This window comes from Trachemys scripta, chromosome 12 (assembly GCF_013100865.1).
Source record: "Trachemys scripta elegans isolate TJP31775 chromosome 12, CAS_Tse_1.0, whole genome shotgun sequence".
Classification (NCBI taxonomy): Eukaryota; Metazoa; Chordata; order Testudines; family Emydidae; genus Trachemys; species Trachemys scripta.
Window position 1 is genome coordinate 5433861 of NC_048309.1, and position 19540 is coordinate 5453400.

The 19540-nt window shown below is 48.2% G+C and overlaps 1 protein-coding gene across 3 annotated transcripts in view; it reads left to right on the forward strand.

Moving 5' to 3' along the window:
* The window catches only part of LOC117886182 (peroxidasin homolog), a 64070-nt gene extending 48034 nt beyond the window's left edge, over positions 1-16036 (forward strand). The window contains exons 14-24 of one of the 3 annotated variants that reach the window (XR_004647892.1): positions 2950-3106; positions 4449-4557; positions 5371-5528; positions 6635-8138; positions 8598-8732; positions 9455-9663; positions 11501-11615; positions 12393-12486; positions 13035-13152; positions 14217-14925; positions 15608-16036. Coding sequence is in view for 2 of the 3 variants with exons in the window: in XM_034787843.1 (XP_034643734.1) it covers positions 2950-3106; positions 4449-4557; positions 5371-5528; positions 6635-8138; positions 8598-8732; positions 9455-9663; positions 11501-11615; positions 12393-12486; positions 13035-13130 (2577 nt within the window). In the remaining variant the exon portion in view is untranslated. Of the gene's footprint in view, positions 1-2949; positions 3107-4448; positions 4558-5370; positions 5529-6634; positions 8139-8597; positions 8733-9454; positions 9664-11500; positions 11616-12392; positions 12487-13034; positions 13153-14216; positions 15579-15607 lie in introns of those variants that run through there. The other 2 variants (XM_034787843.1, XM_034787844.1) reach the window with 2 other exon arrangements.
* Positions 16037-19540: the final 3504 nt, after the last annotated feature.

A 19540-nucleotide genomic window follows, 5' to 3' on the forward strand; every position in this document is an offset into this window, starting at 1 on the left:
TCTCATTTAGGGCTTGTCTACATATGGAGCTATACAGGAGCAGTTATTTCTGAATAACTCCATGTGTGGACCCTCTTACTCTGGAATAAGGGCGCCTTGTTCTTGTTTAGCTTAATGCACATGAAACTATGTTGACGTCAGTGTGGTTAGTCCAGAGTTACACCAGTGTAAATGAGAAAAGAACCAGGTCTTACGTATCCCTTGGCTTCAGCTGGAAAGCCAAGAGGAGACACCACAATCCAAAGAGAAGGGCTGCTCCAACTTTTGTGATTCTGTTGCTAGTCTCTCAATATTTGACATTTTACTTCTTTGTAAACTATTTTTAGATTGGCTGACGAAAAGCACTATACGACAGTTATGTATTTATTTATTTATTACCCAAAGCCCCAACTCTTGGAGACAGGCAGCTGCATGAGATTCTCATTTTCATTTATTTTTTAAAATAAGTTGCTAGCCCAGTGGTTCTCAAACTTTTGTTCTGGTGACCCCTTTCACATAGCAAGCCTCTGAGTGCAACCCTCCCCCCACTTATAAATTAAAAACACACCCAGGCAAAGCAGGGTTTGGGGTGGAGGCTGACAGCTTGCGACCCCCCCCATGTAATAACCTTGTGACCCCCTGAGGGGTCCCAACCCCCAGTTTGAGGGGGTCTAGCCTTTATGGTTGCAAAGAAAAGATTGAAGGCTCAAAACTCAGAAGGCAAAGAACAAAAACCCTACATTTATTTTTTAGATCTCATGATTTTATCCCAGTCTCATGATTTCTATGGGCCTGACTCAAGATTTTTGAATGTTTGGGCTTCTTAATACTGGATATGTCTGACCCACCCAAGGCCATGAAAGTCTGAGATCTCATGAGAGAACCTGTTCCTAGAGGTTCAGAAAAGCCTCTAAACTTTGATTCCTCATCTGAACCAAACCTGTTGAGACTTATCCCTTGCTCTTCTCAAATTTTAATGTCTGTATTGCAGCAGAACGATCCCAACTTCCTGCCTCTAAGCTAGTATAGAATCTGGAGGAGAAAGTAATACATGAAATGAATGAATATATGTGGATTGTAAGAACAGCCATACTGGGTCAGACCAAAGGTCCATCTGGTCCAGTATCCTGTCTTCTGACAGTGACCAATGCCAGGTGCCCCAGAGGGAATGAACAGAACAGGTGATCATCAGGTGATCCATCCCCTGTCGCCCATTTCCAGCTTCTGGCAGTCAGAGGCTTAGGGACACCCAGAGGAGTTGCGTCCCTGACCATCTTAGCTAATAGCCATTGATGGACCTGTTCTCTATGAACTTATCTTATTTTTATTTGAACCCAGTTATGCTTTTGGCCTTTATGACATCCCCTGGCAGTGATTTCCACAAGTTGACTGTGCACTGTGTGAAGATGTACTTCCTTAGTTATGTTTGTTTTAAATCTGCTGCCTATTAATTTAATTGAGAGACTCCTGGTTTGCGTGTTCTATGAAGAGGTAAATAACACTTCCTAATGCACTTCCTCTACACCAGTCATGATTTTATAGACCTCTATCTTATCCCCCCTCAGTTGTCTCTCTTGAAAGCTGAACAGTTCCAGTCTTTTTCATCTCTTCTCAGGTGGAAGCTGTTCCATACCCCTAATCATTTTTGTTGCCCTTCTATGTACCTTGTCCAACTCTAATATTACTTTTTTGGGATGAGGCAACCAGAACTGTGCACAGTATTCAAGGTGTGGGCGTACCATGGATTTATATATTGGCAGTTTGATATTTTGTATTTTATTATCTATCCCTTTCCTAACGGTTCCTAACATTCTCTTAGCTTTTGTGACTGCTGCTGCATATTGAGTGGATGTTTTCAGACCACTATCCACGATGACTCCAAAATCTCTTTTTTGAGTGGTAGCAACTAATTTAGATCACATCATTTTGTGTGTATAGTTAGGATTGTTTTCCAGTGTGCATTACTTTGCATTTATCGACACTGAATTTCATCTGCCATTTTGTTGCCCAGTCACCCAGTTTTGTGAAATCCCTTCGTAGTTCTTTGCAGTCAGCTTTGGACTTAACTATCTTGAGTAGTTTTTTATCGTCTGCAAATTTTACCACCTCACTGCTTACCCTGTTTTCCAGATGACTTATGAATATGTTAAACAGTACTGGCCCCAGTACAGATCCCTGGGGAACATCACTGTTTACCTCTCTCCAGTCTGAAAGCTGACCATTTATTCCCACCCTCTGTTTTCTATTCTTTGACCAGTTACTGACCGATAAGAGGACCTTCCCTCTTACCCCATGATGACTTACTTAGTTTAAGAGCCCATGGTGTGGGACCTTGTCAAAGGCTTTCTGAAAGTCCAGCTACACTAGATTCCCCTGGATCACTCTTGTCCACATGCTTGTTGGTCCCCCAAACAATTTTAATAGATTGGCGAGGCGTGGTTTCCCTTTATAAAAGCCACGTTGACTCTTCAACGTCATGTTCATCTATGGGTTTGAGAATTCTGTTCATTACTACAGTTTCAACCATTTTACCTGGTGCTGAAGTTAGGCCTGTAATTGCCAGGATCACCTCTGGAATCTTTTTTAAAAATCGGCGTTACATTAGCTACCCTCCAGTCATCTAGTACGTGGGCTGATTTAAGCAATAGGTTGCATACCACAGTTAGTAGTTTTGCAATTTCATATCGGAGTTCCTTCAGAACTATACAATGTATGTTTGGAAGCAGAGGGGGGTGGGAAGCCGGACAAGAGTGTAACTAGCCAAAAGAATTGCTGGGGGTGCGATGAGGGGTGAAACGGACTGGTGTCTTTTTTTGCTTTCAGATACCTTTTCTGTGTTGCACAGAGTTCTCCTGACATCTGCTGGCCATGTCGATCAATGACAGCTGTGTGTGTGTTTCCTAGGTAGAGCAGAGTCTAGGCTGAGGGATTCTCTCTGAAACGTCTTCCTGTCTTTTGATCATGCTACAGGAGGGTATTCAGATCACAGAGAGCGGCAAGTTCCATGTAAGTCAAGATGGGACCCTATCCATTCGAGACCTGGGAGTGGCTGATCAGGGCAGATATGAGTGTATAGCCAGGAATACCTTTGGATTCACGTCCAGGACCATGCAGCTGACCATCACTGGTACAGTGTCCCTTGGCTTTATCTCTACAAGATTCTCTCTTTCTCTTGCTCTGCTTACCTATTTCCTGCTCTGCCAATACAATGACAAGCTTTTAAATGCTTGCTTATAACCCTAATCCATTGGGGGAAGGGAGGCGTGCTCCATTTTTCACACTACTGCTCTGTGTAAGAAGGTAGGAGAAGCAGAGATTGTAATGAATAGCAGTCAGAGAGGTAACACTCATCTGTCAATCAGACCGCAGGTTAAGCATCACGGTGGTAACCCTTGGAGGGAAGGGAAGAATCGAGGAGGAAAAAATTGGAAGCAAAGCAAGGGCGGTTTAAAAGCATTTCTCAAGCACGCAGGGGTGAAGAGCGTGCATAGTCAATCCTTTATTAGATTAATTTAGCCTCCTTCTCTGTGCATGAATTGACTGTGAGGCGTTTAGGATGTTGTCTAACTTCTTTGTTGTTTGAAATTACTCACAGGATAATTAATGTGATTCGTTCGTGGTTGGTAGCTTGTTTTCCAACAGCACATGTTGCATGTCGGTTCCCAATGTCAATATCCACATTTGAGCTGGGTTGATTACCTTTGGCGTGACGTGCTGGCCACGAGGTATTGTCTGGTTCTTGAGTGGGCAGGGGAAACACGTAGGGTTTATCTGATTCTGCCCAGCAATCAGAAGGTGCTTTGATCTAGCTAGTGCCACTAAAAACAGCACTGAAGCAGTGGCAGCATGGGCTAGCCATTCGAATACATATCCAGGGTCCCAGGCAGGGTTGTACATGGGCAGCGAGCCTGTGCCACTGCCCATGCTGCTGCTCCATGCTATTTTTGAGCAAGCTAACTAGATTGCAGCTAGCTGAGGTGTGTCTACACATGATACAATCACACCTCCCGATTGCAGTGTAGACCCTTAGAATCAGATTTCTGAAGCGCATACTCCTGCATACCGGCTCATGTTAAAAAAACTCACTCTTGCCATGAACGTACCTGTCAGTTAACATGTTCTTTAGAAGATCTGTGAACATGACAACTACAGCTGAAGCAAATTCAGATATCTTATGCAAGCGAATGTTCACAGACCAAAATCTTGGGGTGCTCCCCTCGGTCTAAGCTGGCATGTTGTCATCCTGCGGTGTGGTCTCTTGTATGCTAGGGCAGTGATTTCAGTTCATAACTATCCTGCAAACTGAGACCCAAATCTACCCCAAGTTGTTTATGACGGCACACGGCAATGAAGTTCTATTTTGTAGTGGACACTGATGCACAAAAGTCTCGCCAAGTTCTCTCAAGGTTGGAAAACCAAAGTAAAATGAAGTCATTTAATTTCCTTATTCTCTCTTGATTCCTTGAAAGCCACGGACGTTGGTCGGAGTGGCGACACCTTTGTAGCCACGTCAATACAGGAAGCCATCAGCAGTGTGGACCATGCTATCAATTCAACGCGCACTGAGCTGTTTAGCAAGTAAGGCTGCTTGGGGATAAGATCTGAGCTGCAAAAGTGACAGCAGATGGAGATCAGAAATATACTGGGTGGAGATGCTCTGAAACCATGTTTTATACCTCACTGCTATAGTTCCATCTCAGGTTTCTGGTGAGCCAAGTTAGTAAACATAGGCTTGATAGGGTAAAAAATCATAACGGGGAGACCCATTTGACTGTAGAATTGTCTTACAAAGGAACCCCATCTCTCAAGTCCCTTGAGACTGTTTTGTAGGAGACAATACAACTGGAAGAGGAATGGGATTGTAACCTTGAGCTGTTCAAAGGGACGGAGCACACACAGAAATAAAGGATCAGCACAGTCAGTATATAAATGCAGATGACTTCATTCATTGTGGGGCAGTGGAGCAGGCCAAAAAATATGTATCTGAACTTTTTTCTTGACAAAAAGTAGCTTTAGATTAAATGGAAATTTCATAAAAGATGTATTTTAATTTAACATTTGGGAGTTTTCATAAGAAATCCAAAAAAATTTTGGCCTTCAACCAAAATGTTATGGTGTTCAGGTGCCAAAAACTGAAACATTTTTGAAATTATGAATAATTGTGAAAATGTTCATTAATTTTTTTTCATTGGGGTGGGGGTGGAATCCTTTCCTGATCAGCTCTAGCAGGCAGACAAGTTGAATCACTAACATGAATACTTGTTGGGATATCTCTCCTGAATAGGTCTAGACTGTGACCCAGGTTGCCTGAAACATCTTGTTAACATCAGGGAAATATTCATTTCAGTAATCAAGAATCCCTTGTAACCCACTTTTAATTTTCTGAAACAGGCGACCCAAAACTCCCAATGACTTGCTGGCACTCTTCCGTTACCCCCGGGACCCTTACACCATCGAAACAGCCCGGGCTGGCGAGATCTTCGAAAGAACCTTGCAACTGATCCAAGACCATGTCCAACAGGGGTTGATCGTGGACATGAATGGCACAGGTATGACTGGTTATTTCTGATCCGACAGTAGAACATCAGGAAATTCAGGGGGAGAATAAAGTTAAAAAAACAGCAACGCCAGACTGTTGCAAGGTGGGAAGTTAGAACATTGTACTAAAAGTTCAAAACACTTAAATATCAGTAAGTGGAGACATGGACTATCCAGGATCCAACACCAGTGATTAACTCTGCTCCTTATCCTGACCATCATCTTCCATCCAACTTTCAGCTATAGGCATGAAGAGCATAGAATGCCCTGCAAAGTGGAAAGCATAGCCCAGTGGTTAAGGCCTGGGTTCACTTCCCCACTCGACTACAGACTTCTTGAGTGACCATGGGCAAGTCACTTAGGCCCAGTCTACACCTCAAACTTAGGTTGGCCTGGTTACATGTCTCAGGGCTGTGAAAAATTCACCCTCCTGAGAGACGTAGTGAAGTTGACCTAAGCCCCAACATAGACACTGCTGGATGAATGAAAGAATTCTTCCATCAACCTAGCAGCCGTCTATGAAGGGGGTGGATTTACGACAGTGGCGGACAAACCCCTTCCATTGCCGGAGCAAGTGTTTAGACAAAAGCGGAGTAGCTGCAGTTATGCTGTTGTCGCGCTTGTCGTGTAGCCACAGCTCCGGTCTGTCTCGGTGTCTCAGCCCCTCGTTTGTCAAGTGGGGATAATGCCTTCCCAGTCCACAAGGCTGCTCTGAGGCTACCTACATTAAAGATTGTGAGGTGCTCAGATGGCAGCCCTGTAATGACTATAAAGACATAAAAACAAAACAAACATCCTAATTAGGGACTGGAAACCAGGCCCACGCTCATGGCATGGCCCAGACACCACAACATCCTACATTACCCTCTCTGTAATGTTTATACCTTACCCTGCCTCCGTCCACCATTCCATGATGGGGCCAGTACCTCACTATTCTTCCTTCACCCTCCCACAATCAGTCGCAGTCCCTACACTCCACATACCGGCTAGCGATCAAGTTGGCCTTGTCCACCCTCAGGGTACTGATGACAGACCCCAATTAGCCCTCGTGTGGGATGGCAGGGTGTGTGTCTCCGATGGCCATGCTCTAATGTGTTGTTTTGGGGTTCCCTCACAGGCTACCGTTACAACGACCTGGTCTCCCCTCACTACCTGAACGTGATCGCCAACCTGTCTGGCTGCTCCGCCCACCGCCGCACGCCCAACTGCTCTGACATCTGTTTTCACAAGCAGTACAGGACCCATGATGGCTCCTGTAACAATCTCCAGCACCCGATGTGGGGTGCGTCCCTCACAGCCTTCCAGCGCCTCCTCAAGCCGGCCTACCAGAACGGCTTTAACCTGCCGCGGGGCTTCTCTTTGGCGGAAGACTCCAGGGAGCTGCCCCTGCCGCTGCCTCGTCTTGTCTCCACAGCCATGATAGGGACAGAAACCATCACCTCCGACGACCAGTTCACTCACATGCTCATGCAGTGGGGCCAGTTTCTGGACCATGACATGGACCAGACGGTGGCAGCCATCAGCATGTCGCGGTTCTCGGACGGGGCACCCTGCAGTGAGGTGTGCACCAATGACCCACCGTGCTTCTCCGTCGTGATCCCGGAGAATGACCCCCGGGTGAGGAACGGGCGCTGCATGTTCTTTGTCCGCTCCAGCCCCGTGTGCGGCAGCGGGATGACCTCCCTGCTGATGAACTCAGTCTACCCCAGGGAACAGATCAACCACCTGACCTCTTACATCGACGCCTCCAACGTCTACGGCAGCACGGAGCAGGAATCTCAGGAGCTGAGGGACCTGAGCAGCCAGAGAGGGCTGCTAAAACAAGGACAAGCGGTGCCCAGCTCGGGAAAATACCTCCTCCCATTTGCAGTGGGGCCGCCCACTGAGTGTATGCGGGATGAGAACGAGAGCCCCGTGCTGTGCTTCCTGGCGGGGGATCACCGGGCCAACGAGCAGCTGGGCCTCACAGCCATGCACACCGTCTGGTTCCGGGAGCACAACCGCCTTGCTGCCGAGCTGTGGGCCCTGAATCCCCACTGGGATGGGGATACGCTCTACCACGAGGCGCGCAAAATGGTGGGCGCCCAGATGCAGCACATCACCTACGCGCACTGGCTCCCCAAGATCCTCGGGGAAGCTGGCATGAAGGTGCTGGGCGAATACAAAGGCTACGACCCCAACGTCAACGCTGGAATCCTCAATGCCTTCGCCACCGCGGCCTTCCGGTTCGGACACACGCTGATCAACCCCGTCCTGTATCGGCTGAATGAAACCTTCCAGCCCATTCGCCAAGGCCACGTCCCCCTCCACAAGGCCTTTTTCTCCCCTTTCAGGATCACCCAGGAAGGAGGGATTGATCCTCTCCTCCGTGGTCTGTTCGGGGTCCCTGGGAAAATGCGGGTTCCCTCCGAGCTCCTGAACATGGAACTGACCGAGAAGCTCTTCTCCATGGCGCACTCTGTCTCACTGGATCTGGCAGCAATCAACATCCAGCGGGGGAGGGACCACGGCATCCCCCCATACAATGACTTCAGGGTCTTCTGCAACCTCACGTCGGCACAGGAGTTTGAAGACCTCCGGAACGAGATCAAAAACCTGGAGATCAGGGAAAAGCTCAGGAGGTACTGTGGTTTGGCCCATGAGATCAATCTACCAATGGTATTGCCCTCCCCTAGCACCTATCAGCTGATCCGCTCTACTGCGATGGGGTTCAGAAGCCAGGGTGATAGCCGTGGTATAACAACTAGAATACCTGGAAATTTCCAAGCGAGCAATCCCTTACTTCTCAACCTCTAGTACTGTATCAGGGGATTGGTATGTTACTCTTTGGGTTTCAACCTCAGTCCCTGGTAGCTGTTTTCCAAGAGGACTAAATTGCCTGTTGTCTGTCTGGGTTACTACTTCTTATTGCGGAGTTAAGCCCTCCCTTCTGTTGTCTAGATAGCTCACAGTACTTACTGTCCAAATGTTGCCCAGATGAGCTGCTTGTACCCAGATTCCTATTCAAATGAAGCAATACTCCAGCCAAGATTGCTTTCCGCCCTCTGATAATCTTTTCCTTTTTGCCTCTCACTGTGCAGTTTATATGGGACTACCAAAAACATTGACCTGTTTCCAGCACTGATGGTGGAAGATCTTGTCCCTGGGACCAGAGTTGGACCAACATTGATGTGCCTGCTAGCAACACAGTTCCGAAGACTCAGAGATGGGGATAGGTACCATCATTTCTGGTCAAACCAACCCCCCCAGTATTCTGCTTGGGGAGATCACTCCTCTTGGGGAGACATGAAAGGAACAATTCCTAATTTCCCCTGGGTTCCAAGGCTGTGATGGTTCTTTGGGTAGGGGAATAAGGATGTAGGGCAGGCTCTGTTCTCCTCCCTTCTGTGTATCTGCTCAAGGACTTATGGCAGTTCAGGAATCTTATCTTGTTCTTAGTTAAAGATTAATTCACTTGGGCTTCATTGTACTTTCAAGGTTTTAAGTTGTCATCTGCTGTGGGAATGCTAGAAAAGTATGGGTGTGGGGACAGGGTTGGGAGCTTAATGCGGGGCGAATTTGGTGCATGTGATGTCAGTAGTGCCATTGATCGCTCTGGTTACCTGCAGAAAGAATGCGAGGGCGTCGCAATCCTAGCCCACTACACTATAGCTTTTGCCGTTCTGAGCTTGTCTTGGGATGGAACTGGTTCTACTAGGTATCCCGCAGGGAGGGGAAGGGTCAGACTTGAGTAGTCACTCCGTAAGGCCTGTGAGACCCTCAGACTCAAGTCCACTTAAGCCACAAATTAAACTCAGGTCCTGAAATGTAAATACTGGCGCCCTACCCCTTTGCACATCCCCCGCCCTGCCTGGCCTTTCCCCACATCTTGGCCTCTCCTCGCCCGGCATTACTGCTGGTTAGCCTCAGCGATACCATGGCTTGCAATCCCCTGTAGGTTTTGGTACGAGAATCCTGGAGTCTTCACCCCAGCCCAGGTGACTCAGATAAGGCAGACATCGCTGGCTCGCATCATCTGCGACAACAGCGACCATGTCCGACAACTCCAGAGGGACGTGTTCCAGGTGGCATCCTACCCCCAAGGCATGGTCAACTGCGAGGAGATCCCGGCGGTTGATCTCCGCATGTGGCAGGACTGCTGCGAAGGTGGGCTCAGTGCCGCTGTTGTGTCGATCGGCACGTGGGTTCAGGTTGGGAGGAGTCCTTTTATGCGCTCTCTCTCTCTCTCTCTCTCTCTCTCTCTGAAAGAGATACAAGGGATGGTTTTATGATGTACGTAACTCCTCTGCAGGCAGGAAGTCACAGCTCATTCTTATTACATATCATTGGTATTTCTGTAGCACTTAAGAGCCCCTGTCATGAACCGGGACCTCGCTGTGCCGGACGCTGTACAAACACACAAGAAATATCTGTATATCTATGCAGGCAGTGTGGCCTGCACTGGGACCCAGGAGACCTGAGTTCTAGTCCCAGCTCTGTCACTGCCCTGCTGGGTGACCTTAGACAAGCCACTTCCCCTCTCTGTGCCTCAGTTTCCCCAACTGTAAAATGGGATAATGACACTCACCTGTGGAAAATGCTTTGAGATCTACTGATGAAAAACACTGTCTAAGAGTGAGGTGGTATTATTACCATTAAATACAGACGCGCGCTGTATATTTAACAATCTGCTTATATTTAGGCAGGGGTCTCAAAATATGATGGGTTCCTCCTTCCCCTTGATCCTAGCACTTCTGGTCCTGTGGCCAGTCAATCCCCAGCAGCCTCCAGGATTCCACCCCTTAGTTCAAGTGGAGCATTAGCATGATTGCACCCCCAAAGCGTGCAGCCTAAAAAACAGGGGGCAACTGTAGAAGGGACTGGCTGGAGTCTCCGTGGAAGGTAGATGCTGCTGCTGCTGCCGCCTTTTGCTCTGGGCAAGAGGGGCTGTTGGTAGGTGGAGCTGGAGAGAGAGATTGGCTCGTGCCAAGCCATGGGAATTAGTAAAGAGGGGAAGAAAACGAAGGAAGAGAAGGCGCCAATTCCAAGAATTTCTGGATTATTATTCCCGGCTCCTCTGAGCTTCAAGAGGTTTCCCTTCCCCACTTTCGCTCTGAAGGCATCAGGTCACAACCACTGGCCAAGGAGGGCCGTACCGGACTCACTCCAGAGACCATCAGTGCCACTCCCTGTTTCCCCCTCCACACCCTGCAAGTGACCAGGCGTGGGAATCAAACCCCGCACTCCCCAGGCCAGTCCTGGAGGAGTCAGGTTTGATCTTGAAAGGTCAGGGACTGAGCTGCCAGTGCCGTAACGGGCACTAATTTCTGGGGGAGTGGAAGCAGCACAGCCCCTCGCAGCGTCAGGCCTTTGGGTCCCTTTTGAATCAACGTAACTCAGTCTGGAGCGGCCCAGAGAAGGCTGGGTCTCCTGATGTCGGAGTGATCACCAGGGACCTTTTGAAGGAGCAAACTTGGGTCTGTCGTCTCCATAGGGAAGGATGCCGACGCCCTGAATAAATTGTATGTCCTGGAAAATCCATTGGCCGGATTCTTTATTAAGTTAACGTCTGCTGCAACCTGGGCACCCCTCCTTGCTGGTGCAGCTGTACCCCTTCCAAGCCCTGTATCCCAGCAGGCCCACCTCCCTCCAGCATGTAAGGGCATGGCGAAGCCACACTCAGTGACGTCAGTCCTCCACTGGCACCCGTGGCTGCAGTTCTAAGTGGCAGTGGGGGCCGGCGCTCAGAATCGGGGCCTGGAGCTGGCTGCCTGGTGCTCTCGCCCCTACGTCGAATGGTGTTCCAGCCCAGGAGAGGTTCTTGCTCCATGTGCTTGTGCAGTGGAACGCACCAACTCAGAACTGCTTGATGTAATTGTTCTAGCTGCATAGAGGCCGATGGAGGCTTATGCTGAGTGGGGAGATTGGAAGGAGGGGAAATTCAAGCAAAAGGGCAGGATTTCCAGACCGAACATCACTCCAAAGTCTCCTTTCCTTCCTCCAGACTGCAGAACCAGAGGGCAGTTCAATGCTCTTTCTCAGCAATTCCGGAGCAAGAGGTCTCCCAGCTTCAGCTACCCAGAAGAAAACCCTTCTAAGCACAACCCTGCCGTCCCAAGGTGCGGTACCTCTGCATTTTTCACCTTCCCTTTCTCTACCGTCACAAGGGTTTTCCGTTTTTGTGTGCGCGGGCATGTGATCATTTGAAATCTGCCAACCTGAGCTAAGGACTAGACTGCAGAGATATTTGCAAAACGAAATAGATCAAATTATATATGACTGAATAAACTGTTTTGTCTAGATAGAGTGCTGGATTCTGCTAAGATCTGAGTTATGGTGCTGTTTAGGGAACTACGATATCACACAAATACAAACTCTGAGCCTGATGCAAAGCCCACTGGAGATGGTAGGAGTCTTTCCGTTGATTTTAATGAGCACTGCATCGGGGTCCTGTATTATTGACCGTACATATGCAGGTATTGTGTGCTGCTCTTTCCCTGTGACGTGTCATCGCTGGGTGAGAGCACATGAAAACGAGAGAATGAACATTGTAGGGCAGAGTCTCAAAATCTCAGGAGCCTAAGGCCACACACGCAAAAAAATCTGTAATTGCACATCTAATCACTATGTACATTCACCAAAGGTGTAAATTTGGGGGTTGCACTCAGTCATGGTAAGTGCTTGTGCAAATTAGGCAAACAGTTGCATGGACGTTTTGCCGGTGACTCTGGGCTCTTGAACCCTTGAGAATCTGGCCCATAAACTCCTTTTGATTTAGAAAAGCAGGAACATTAAACACAGAACCTGAGTGTACAGCCAGGGTCACACTTTGAAATACCCGCACAGCCAGGAAATTCACGAGTGAACGTTTTCACTTTCTCTGTCCCTGCTTACAGAAACGAAGATTCTTCCCATGACCATTCTTCCCAGCAGGACCTTGAGTCCTTTGTGGCTGACCTAGAAAAGACCGTCTCTTTCCTACGGAAACAGGTAGGACTTCATATGGCATCGGGGCTCTTCCCCTCAACCACCCGTGAACAGGATGTAATGCCCTGTATAAAGCTGCCAAGTGTAGTGGGTGTGGCTTGTTCCCTCCCTCAGAAGTGGGAGTGACTGAGCAGAGGGAACTAGGGGTAGCCCCAGGAGCCAGAGGGCAGAGAGAGGAGGAGGAGGGCAGGACTGGTAGGAGATTCTTGCTGGGTAAGGATTACTGTTGGGGGGTTCACCTTTCTCAGACTCCGTCCCAGAGCCCTGAGGTCCAGCCTCGCATCTTCCATGAGTCTGCCTGGCCTTCTGAAGTACCTCCAGAATGGGACTCATTCTCAGCATCCCTCTGCATTTGCTTCAGCTGAGACCCCGCAGTGCAGAGGCATGTCCAAATTGCACTCGGCAGTGGGAACGAAACGTTAGCCAGCCTCTGCCTAATCTCAGGGTGCACTCAAGTTTGGGGAGTGCAGGCTGCAGAATTTTGGGTGGGGAGAGGAGCTTGGAGAATTCCCCACCTGGCAGCTGGTGTGATCTTTGTCTTGCTGTCTCAGGTCAACGCGTTAGAAGGTCAGCTGAGGTGGTGGCATAGAAGCACTAATGAATATAGACAGTGGAAGAAGACTGGAGAGAAATGGAGAAAAAGATGATGACCCCATCTGCTAATGTGAGGTCAGAGCATGTCGGCTGGGCCGCCAGCCTGGGAGAGGGTGCAGGGAAGGCTAGATCGGTACCAGGCGGCTGATTATTATTATTATTATTACTATTTATTATTTGTATTATCATAGCACCTAGGAGCCCTAGACATGGCCCGGGACCCCACTGTGATAGGCAGAACAAAAAGACAGTCACTTCCCTAAAGAATGTACACTCTAAGTACTGTAAGTGGATTTAATTTATCCACCAATGATGCCCCCAAATCTCACAGCCCAAATGGGTCTCTAGAAGGCCATGTGGGGAGCTCAGATCACAGACCGGGGTGGACGGAGGGACTCTCCCTATATATACTTTGTACAGCTGTGTTCCCCTGTAACTCCGCAATAGCTGTACATGACTGTTAGCCTGTGGACTACTGCTCCTTCTCGTGTTAGCAGCCTTGATAGCTATCCGTCTGTACCCCAAAGCCGTGCCCTCCATCCAGTTCGCTACGTTCATGGGGAGTGGTGCCTGGTGGGAAGCAGAATGAGCCCACTTAACAATTGTTTGCCTTAGGAAAGCACCATGGAGCTTCTCACACTCTTGAAGGAGATTAAAAATGGCCTGGCTGGCAGTACACCCAGTTTAAGAGGGGGGACCTGTAACCAAACCAATCCACTAAGCGTGCATCGCAAACAGGAAGCCCCTACTCTGTGCGGCGGTGCTGCTCACCAAGCACTCTAGAGCCAAGGGCAGACAGATTGCACACCTGTGCAGTGCGTCCCCAGGAGCTGTCCTCTGCAGAGAGTACATGTTTGGGAAGCATGAGTTTTAAACGAGCTCAGTTCGCTCACAGCAGAGGCTGGAAAGCTAGGTTCCCGAAGAGCGATGGAGGAGGACAGAAGGTATAGCTTATACATTAGAGGGGTCTGGAGTCTCTTGCTTTTATTTGATAGGAGTTGTTATGCTGCTGTTTGCATTGCAATAACATCTAGAGGCCCCACCCCCTTGGTGCTAGGTGCTGTACAAACATGTAACAAGGAGATGATTCCTGCCCCAAAGCGCTTACAATCCACACGGTCTCTTTTCCTCCTCCCTAGGTTATTTCAGGTGATCTGTACACTTCACACTGCTCACCTCTCAGCCAATCTTCTCCACCCCAACATCACAGCCAGTGAGAACAACATTCCATCCAGTCTGACACCTCCTGTACCACTCCACCGCAGGGCAACTGTGCTTTCCCTGGTACCTGACTCTCTGCACTGACAGCTTAGAGCCCCTGAACCATCTCTGCTCCCCCTCCGCCGCAGGGGAAAGGTTCCTCCCAGGAGTTCCAGCCTGCAAACCTCTGCACTGCCCTGGTTTAGGCAAGCAGACCCTGTGCTCCTAGGATCTCGCTTTTCACCAGCACTTTTCACCCTCACTCAGAAAGCGGAGACAAGTTAAAACTGCTTCGATGCCGTCATCCTGTACGCTTTCCTCCTCCCGCTGCTTTTGCAGCAGGTATTCCCAGGGCACCCAACCCCATTGGGAACATAGCGTACCTAGCAACACTTCGCCCAGACCAGCCGTCTCAAACAGCAAGGTCAGCAAGGATTTGGAAAATCTGATCTCACGTGTTTAAATTTTAAAAAATCCTCTTCTTATGTAATTGAGCGAATGAGAGCTTCAGGGACTGTGAAGCACTACTGGCCTGGCCTGCAGTTAACGCAAGTAGTGACAAGAAACCCCCCATCCGTTGGAAATATTCCTCCCATCCTGGGCATAGAGTTTGGTGCACAAGAATGCGGTACTGGAAACAGAAAGGAGGTCAGCTACCCTTGATGCTTTACTTCCTCACTCATTTTAAAACTAGTGGAATCTCCCCAATTAAATCTCTGTGAGCGAATCTACCTTTTGCTGCCCCATGGTCACAAACGTTTCTTTCGCTCTGGACTGCACTCTCCATGCTTCGACCTTTACGCGTTTTAGCTGGGTGTGTTTTTCCATTTGTCTTTACCCTCCTAAGGCTTTCAGCTGGAAGATGTATTTACAGTGTAAATGTAACAGGACCTGACACACAACTGCAGATAATTAAACGTAATAGCCCTCTAGTTAATAGCCAGGAGCGGCTGTGTTCCATCAGTTAGCTACGTGGAGAATACCGTGTGCTGTATTTGACACATTAATGAATGTAAAGTGTTGCTTGTATTTATTATTCCCAGGTGCTCCACAGCTAAACAAGAAATATGTAACCAGCTTTTGGGGGCTACTTTGGAGAGGTGCTTTTCAGTGGTGCTATAATTTATACCCATGGGACTCCAGGGTAGCCTGAAACTTGTCAGTCACGGGCAGATAGGTTTTTTCTAAGAACATACCTGAGTCCTTAGTTGTTATCTCTGTTCCTCCCATCGTCCCTCTCTTTTTCCCACCCTGTATCCTCCCCCTTCCCACAGCACAAGGATCATAAACTTTTCCAAATATGCTTGTTCTTTTTTTTTCTTCTTTTTAGGCCTGTTACTGAATCGAAGGGACCCAAAGCCTGTGCTGCCCCTGCTAGGACTTGGAAGTTATTAGGAAAATAAAATGATGCTAGAAAAGGGGTGTGGCTGATGAGATTTTATCAACTATTTCTTGGTGTGCCAAGGTGGGTGAGGTAATGTCTGTTATTGGACCAGAAGATGGTCCAATAAAAGAGATTGCCTCGCACACCTTGTGTGTCTCATATCCTGGGACCCTGTATACATACTTCTGTGGGACTGGGCGTGTGATGCAAGTGCCTGCTTGTAGGGATGGTATAAGCTACACATGGATGGTTGGCTCAGCTCAGATGCAGTGTCTGGTTCTAAGTGTCATTTCTACTTTTCTAGCTATGGTAGAAACGAAGCATCAGGCGCACATCCTCAACCAGGGCCGGCTCTAGCATTTTTGTCTCCCCAAGCAGGGGGGGGAAAAAAAACGCGATCACAAGCGGCAGCAGCTCTACCGCCGCTCCAGTCTACGGCGGTAATTCGGCGGCAGATCCTTCGCTCCGAGAGGGAGTGACGGTCCCGCCACCAAACGGCCGGATGTGCCGCCCTCCTCTTTATTGGCCGCCCCAGGCACCTGCTTGCTAGGCTGGTGCCTGGAGCCGGCCCTGTCCTCAGCTGGTATAAATCGGCTACCGTTGACTTTTGCTTTACGCTGTCTGAGGGTCTGGCCCCGTGGGACTTGACAGAGGTCAGAGGGAGTGAGTCCAATATTCCATGTCTCTTTCAGCAAACAACAAGCTTATGCAGCCCTCGTTACACATAGCAAGGGACAAATGTGCTGATACCGACTGTCCAGTTTAAATGCCTAAAGACGCAGGGCCATGGTGGATTTTTCTCTTGATGCACATGGTTAAGGCGGGTGGGAGGGTGCAGAGCGTAATGTGAACAGCAGAGTTTTCAGAGGTGTTTTACGCATAGTCCAGTGGGCAATGCGGAACTTGCTGTCTGTTCTCCCTACAAGTTGGAACCTCTACCTCCCCCCCCACCCCTTTGATTCCTGCTCTTATGCTAGAAGTAAGAAAAGCACCACTTGGTGAAACTCCCTAAGCAGAAAATCCTCTCTCCAGTGCCCGGTGCTCATGCAGATGATGCAAATCTGATGGGCAGCCATCAGTGGAGCCTCTTTGGCCAGGTAGGGCACGTTTGCTGTGCTGCTTTCTTGTAGGTGGGGAGTAGCTGGCGTATATTCATGATTACAGACCCACCTTCCCCACAACTCCTATGCAGCAGCCTGCAATGATTCTTCATGGAGCCCAGGTCCATGGTAGATGTGGAGAGGACACAAGCTGAGTGGCACTTCTGGCTCTCTGGGCCTTTGGGGTGGGGCCAGATGCCCCTAAAATCTGATCGAGTTTTGGGGCAGATCGTTTGGGTATCGTCAGAATCCCGGGGAGCACACAGGGAACACTGGCACCGAGCCACGGGATTTGCACACATTGGTTTGCTACCCTGTGCCCCCTCTTCGTGTTGATTACTGGACTCCTACAGCTGCCCTCTGTGGTGGCTGTGAACCAGGAATTACCTCTCTGTCTGTACCATGGGAAACCCAGTGTGGTTTACTAATGCAGCACCTTGAGACACTTTGTTCCTCACAAAAAGCAAATTTACCAGCCCAGTGAACTTGCGTGTGAATTTTTGCACTCAACATCAATGGACTTACAACTTTCATAAAGCTGTGTGTGTGTGTGTTCGTTCGGTGCTCACGAGCATTTATCCTGAGGAGAGCCGATAGCGCTCTACTCCAACCCCATCCCAGGTCACTCGGGAACCCGGTGGCCCCACTTTGAGCAGCCCTGTGGACTCTGGAACAACAATCCATAGATTCCCAGGCCAGAATGCACTATTGTGATCCATGTATAAGACAGGCCAGAGACCTGCCCCAAAGCAATTCCCAGAGCAGATTTTAGAAAAACTTCCAAGCCAGCACTTGGCGCGTGTGTGTGTGTGTGTGTGTGTGTGTGTGTAAGGGTGATTGCCAAGTGTCTTTGCACCCGAACCCCCTAAATTGCACATGGCTCCAAGCACCCACTCTCAAGGGCTGGTCCCTCAGCTGCTGTAAATCCTCATAGCTCCACTGCCTGAGGGGCTAACCCTATGCCTTTTGCCACTCATGTTTGCTACGACAGCGAGTGGAGGGAGGGATTGACTGCATCAGGGAATGGAGGATTGGCTACCTAAGGGGTGTGAAGTTTAAGGAATGTAACTTTATAATATATCCAGGTGAGTAGACAGCGCTCGTGACCACAGGATCTAAATGGCTCCTGTGAGTTAAAAGATGCAAAACCATGACAGATGCAATTCCTAGAGCCCAACTCAAATGAAAAGAAAAATTGAGATCCAGATAAAAGAGAGGTTTTCAGATAAATTTATAACGGTCTGAATTTTGCTACTGAAGTGGCCTTAAGTTGACCACTTAAGTGATCTAGTTTTGCCACTTAATTGAAAATTGCAACTTCGGCTGTCCGGATTCGCCACTTATGCACTGTGATCCTCTTAAGTAGAACTCTTAAGTAGCTGAGACCACTTAAATGGCATAATTATTCAATATACCTCTGTTCAAACCATTACAACATATCTCTTCCCCTCTCTCTTTTTTAAACCACTTCTTTCAAACAAACAATTTGCATCCTGAAAACAAACTAGAGTCAGCAATGGTATTCCAGACCATTATAACTAGTTTTCAATTCAATTTTTTATTTTTTTTATCATTTCTATGAATAATAGCGATGTTTATTTTTAAACATTTTTTTCTGATTTTTATCAATTTAAATTTTCACAGTTGTGGAAAATTATGGGGGGGCAGACAATAATTATTTAATTGACAGTAGACGTTGAGATTCAAAAAGTTAGTTTTATAATCGTTCAAACACAAGGTTAACATCACACGTCAAAGTATACAAAGTAAATATCTTTAAATCAAGCTCTTAAGGTCTCAAGCAGCGTTTTTCTTACTTTGCCTAGCAGTGAATTTTGATTATCGGTGGAAATATTTGTTGGTTGGTTTGTGTGTGTACAGAGAAATTGACATCTACTAACATTGACCAGTCCAATCCTCGCACCCTAACTATGGCAGCCGAGGAAAAATAAGTGGCACAAGGGGCAGAGTTCAGGGAGAGCAGATCACCTGGTGAGAGAGATGCAAATCTCACTTACATGGAAACTCCATGCAAACTCCAGATCATTTCGGCTGGGACTTTTCATATTACGAAGCAAACCTGAGGCCACATAAACGGTAAACTCCAGACAAGAAATGCAATAAACCTCTCCCTTTTTATTCAACAGTCTGTTTTATACAGATTGCATGGACTAAAGAGCTCCAGTTTAAAAAAAAAAAAACAAGGCAGTTGCAATGGAGGGGGAGTTAGTGATCCAGACAGGTAGAGCCGGATGTCAGAACCTGCCCAGGGCTGTACCTGGCAAGCAAAAAAATATTTGAGGCAAAAATCCAGACCACTCCAGCTGAAAACCTCCCCCTCTTACATTCTCTCACTTGCTGTCTCTGTAAATCGTGTTTTTTTTGTTTTTTACTAAAGTGCACATTTGAGGAGATAATTTATATGAAAGATCCTGCACAAAATAGAGGGAGATTATTATTTAACTGAGATGTACCACTTGTACGTCCGAGTCCCTGCTACCTACCAGAGATTTGTTTGCCAGTAACTGGTAACTACCAGACAGGGCCGGCTCCAGCATTTCTGCCGCCCCAAGCAAAAAAAAAAACCGCGATCGGAGGCAGCAATTGGGGGGGGAACAAAAGCCGCGATCGGCGGCAGCAGTTCAGCGGCAGGTTCTTCGCTCCTGGACCAAATGAGGGACCTGCCGCCCCCAAATTGCCGCAGGTGCCGCCCCTCTCCCTTGGCCACCCCAAGCACCTGCTTGTTAAGTTGGTGCCTGGAGCCGGCCCTGCTACCAGA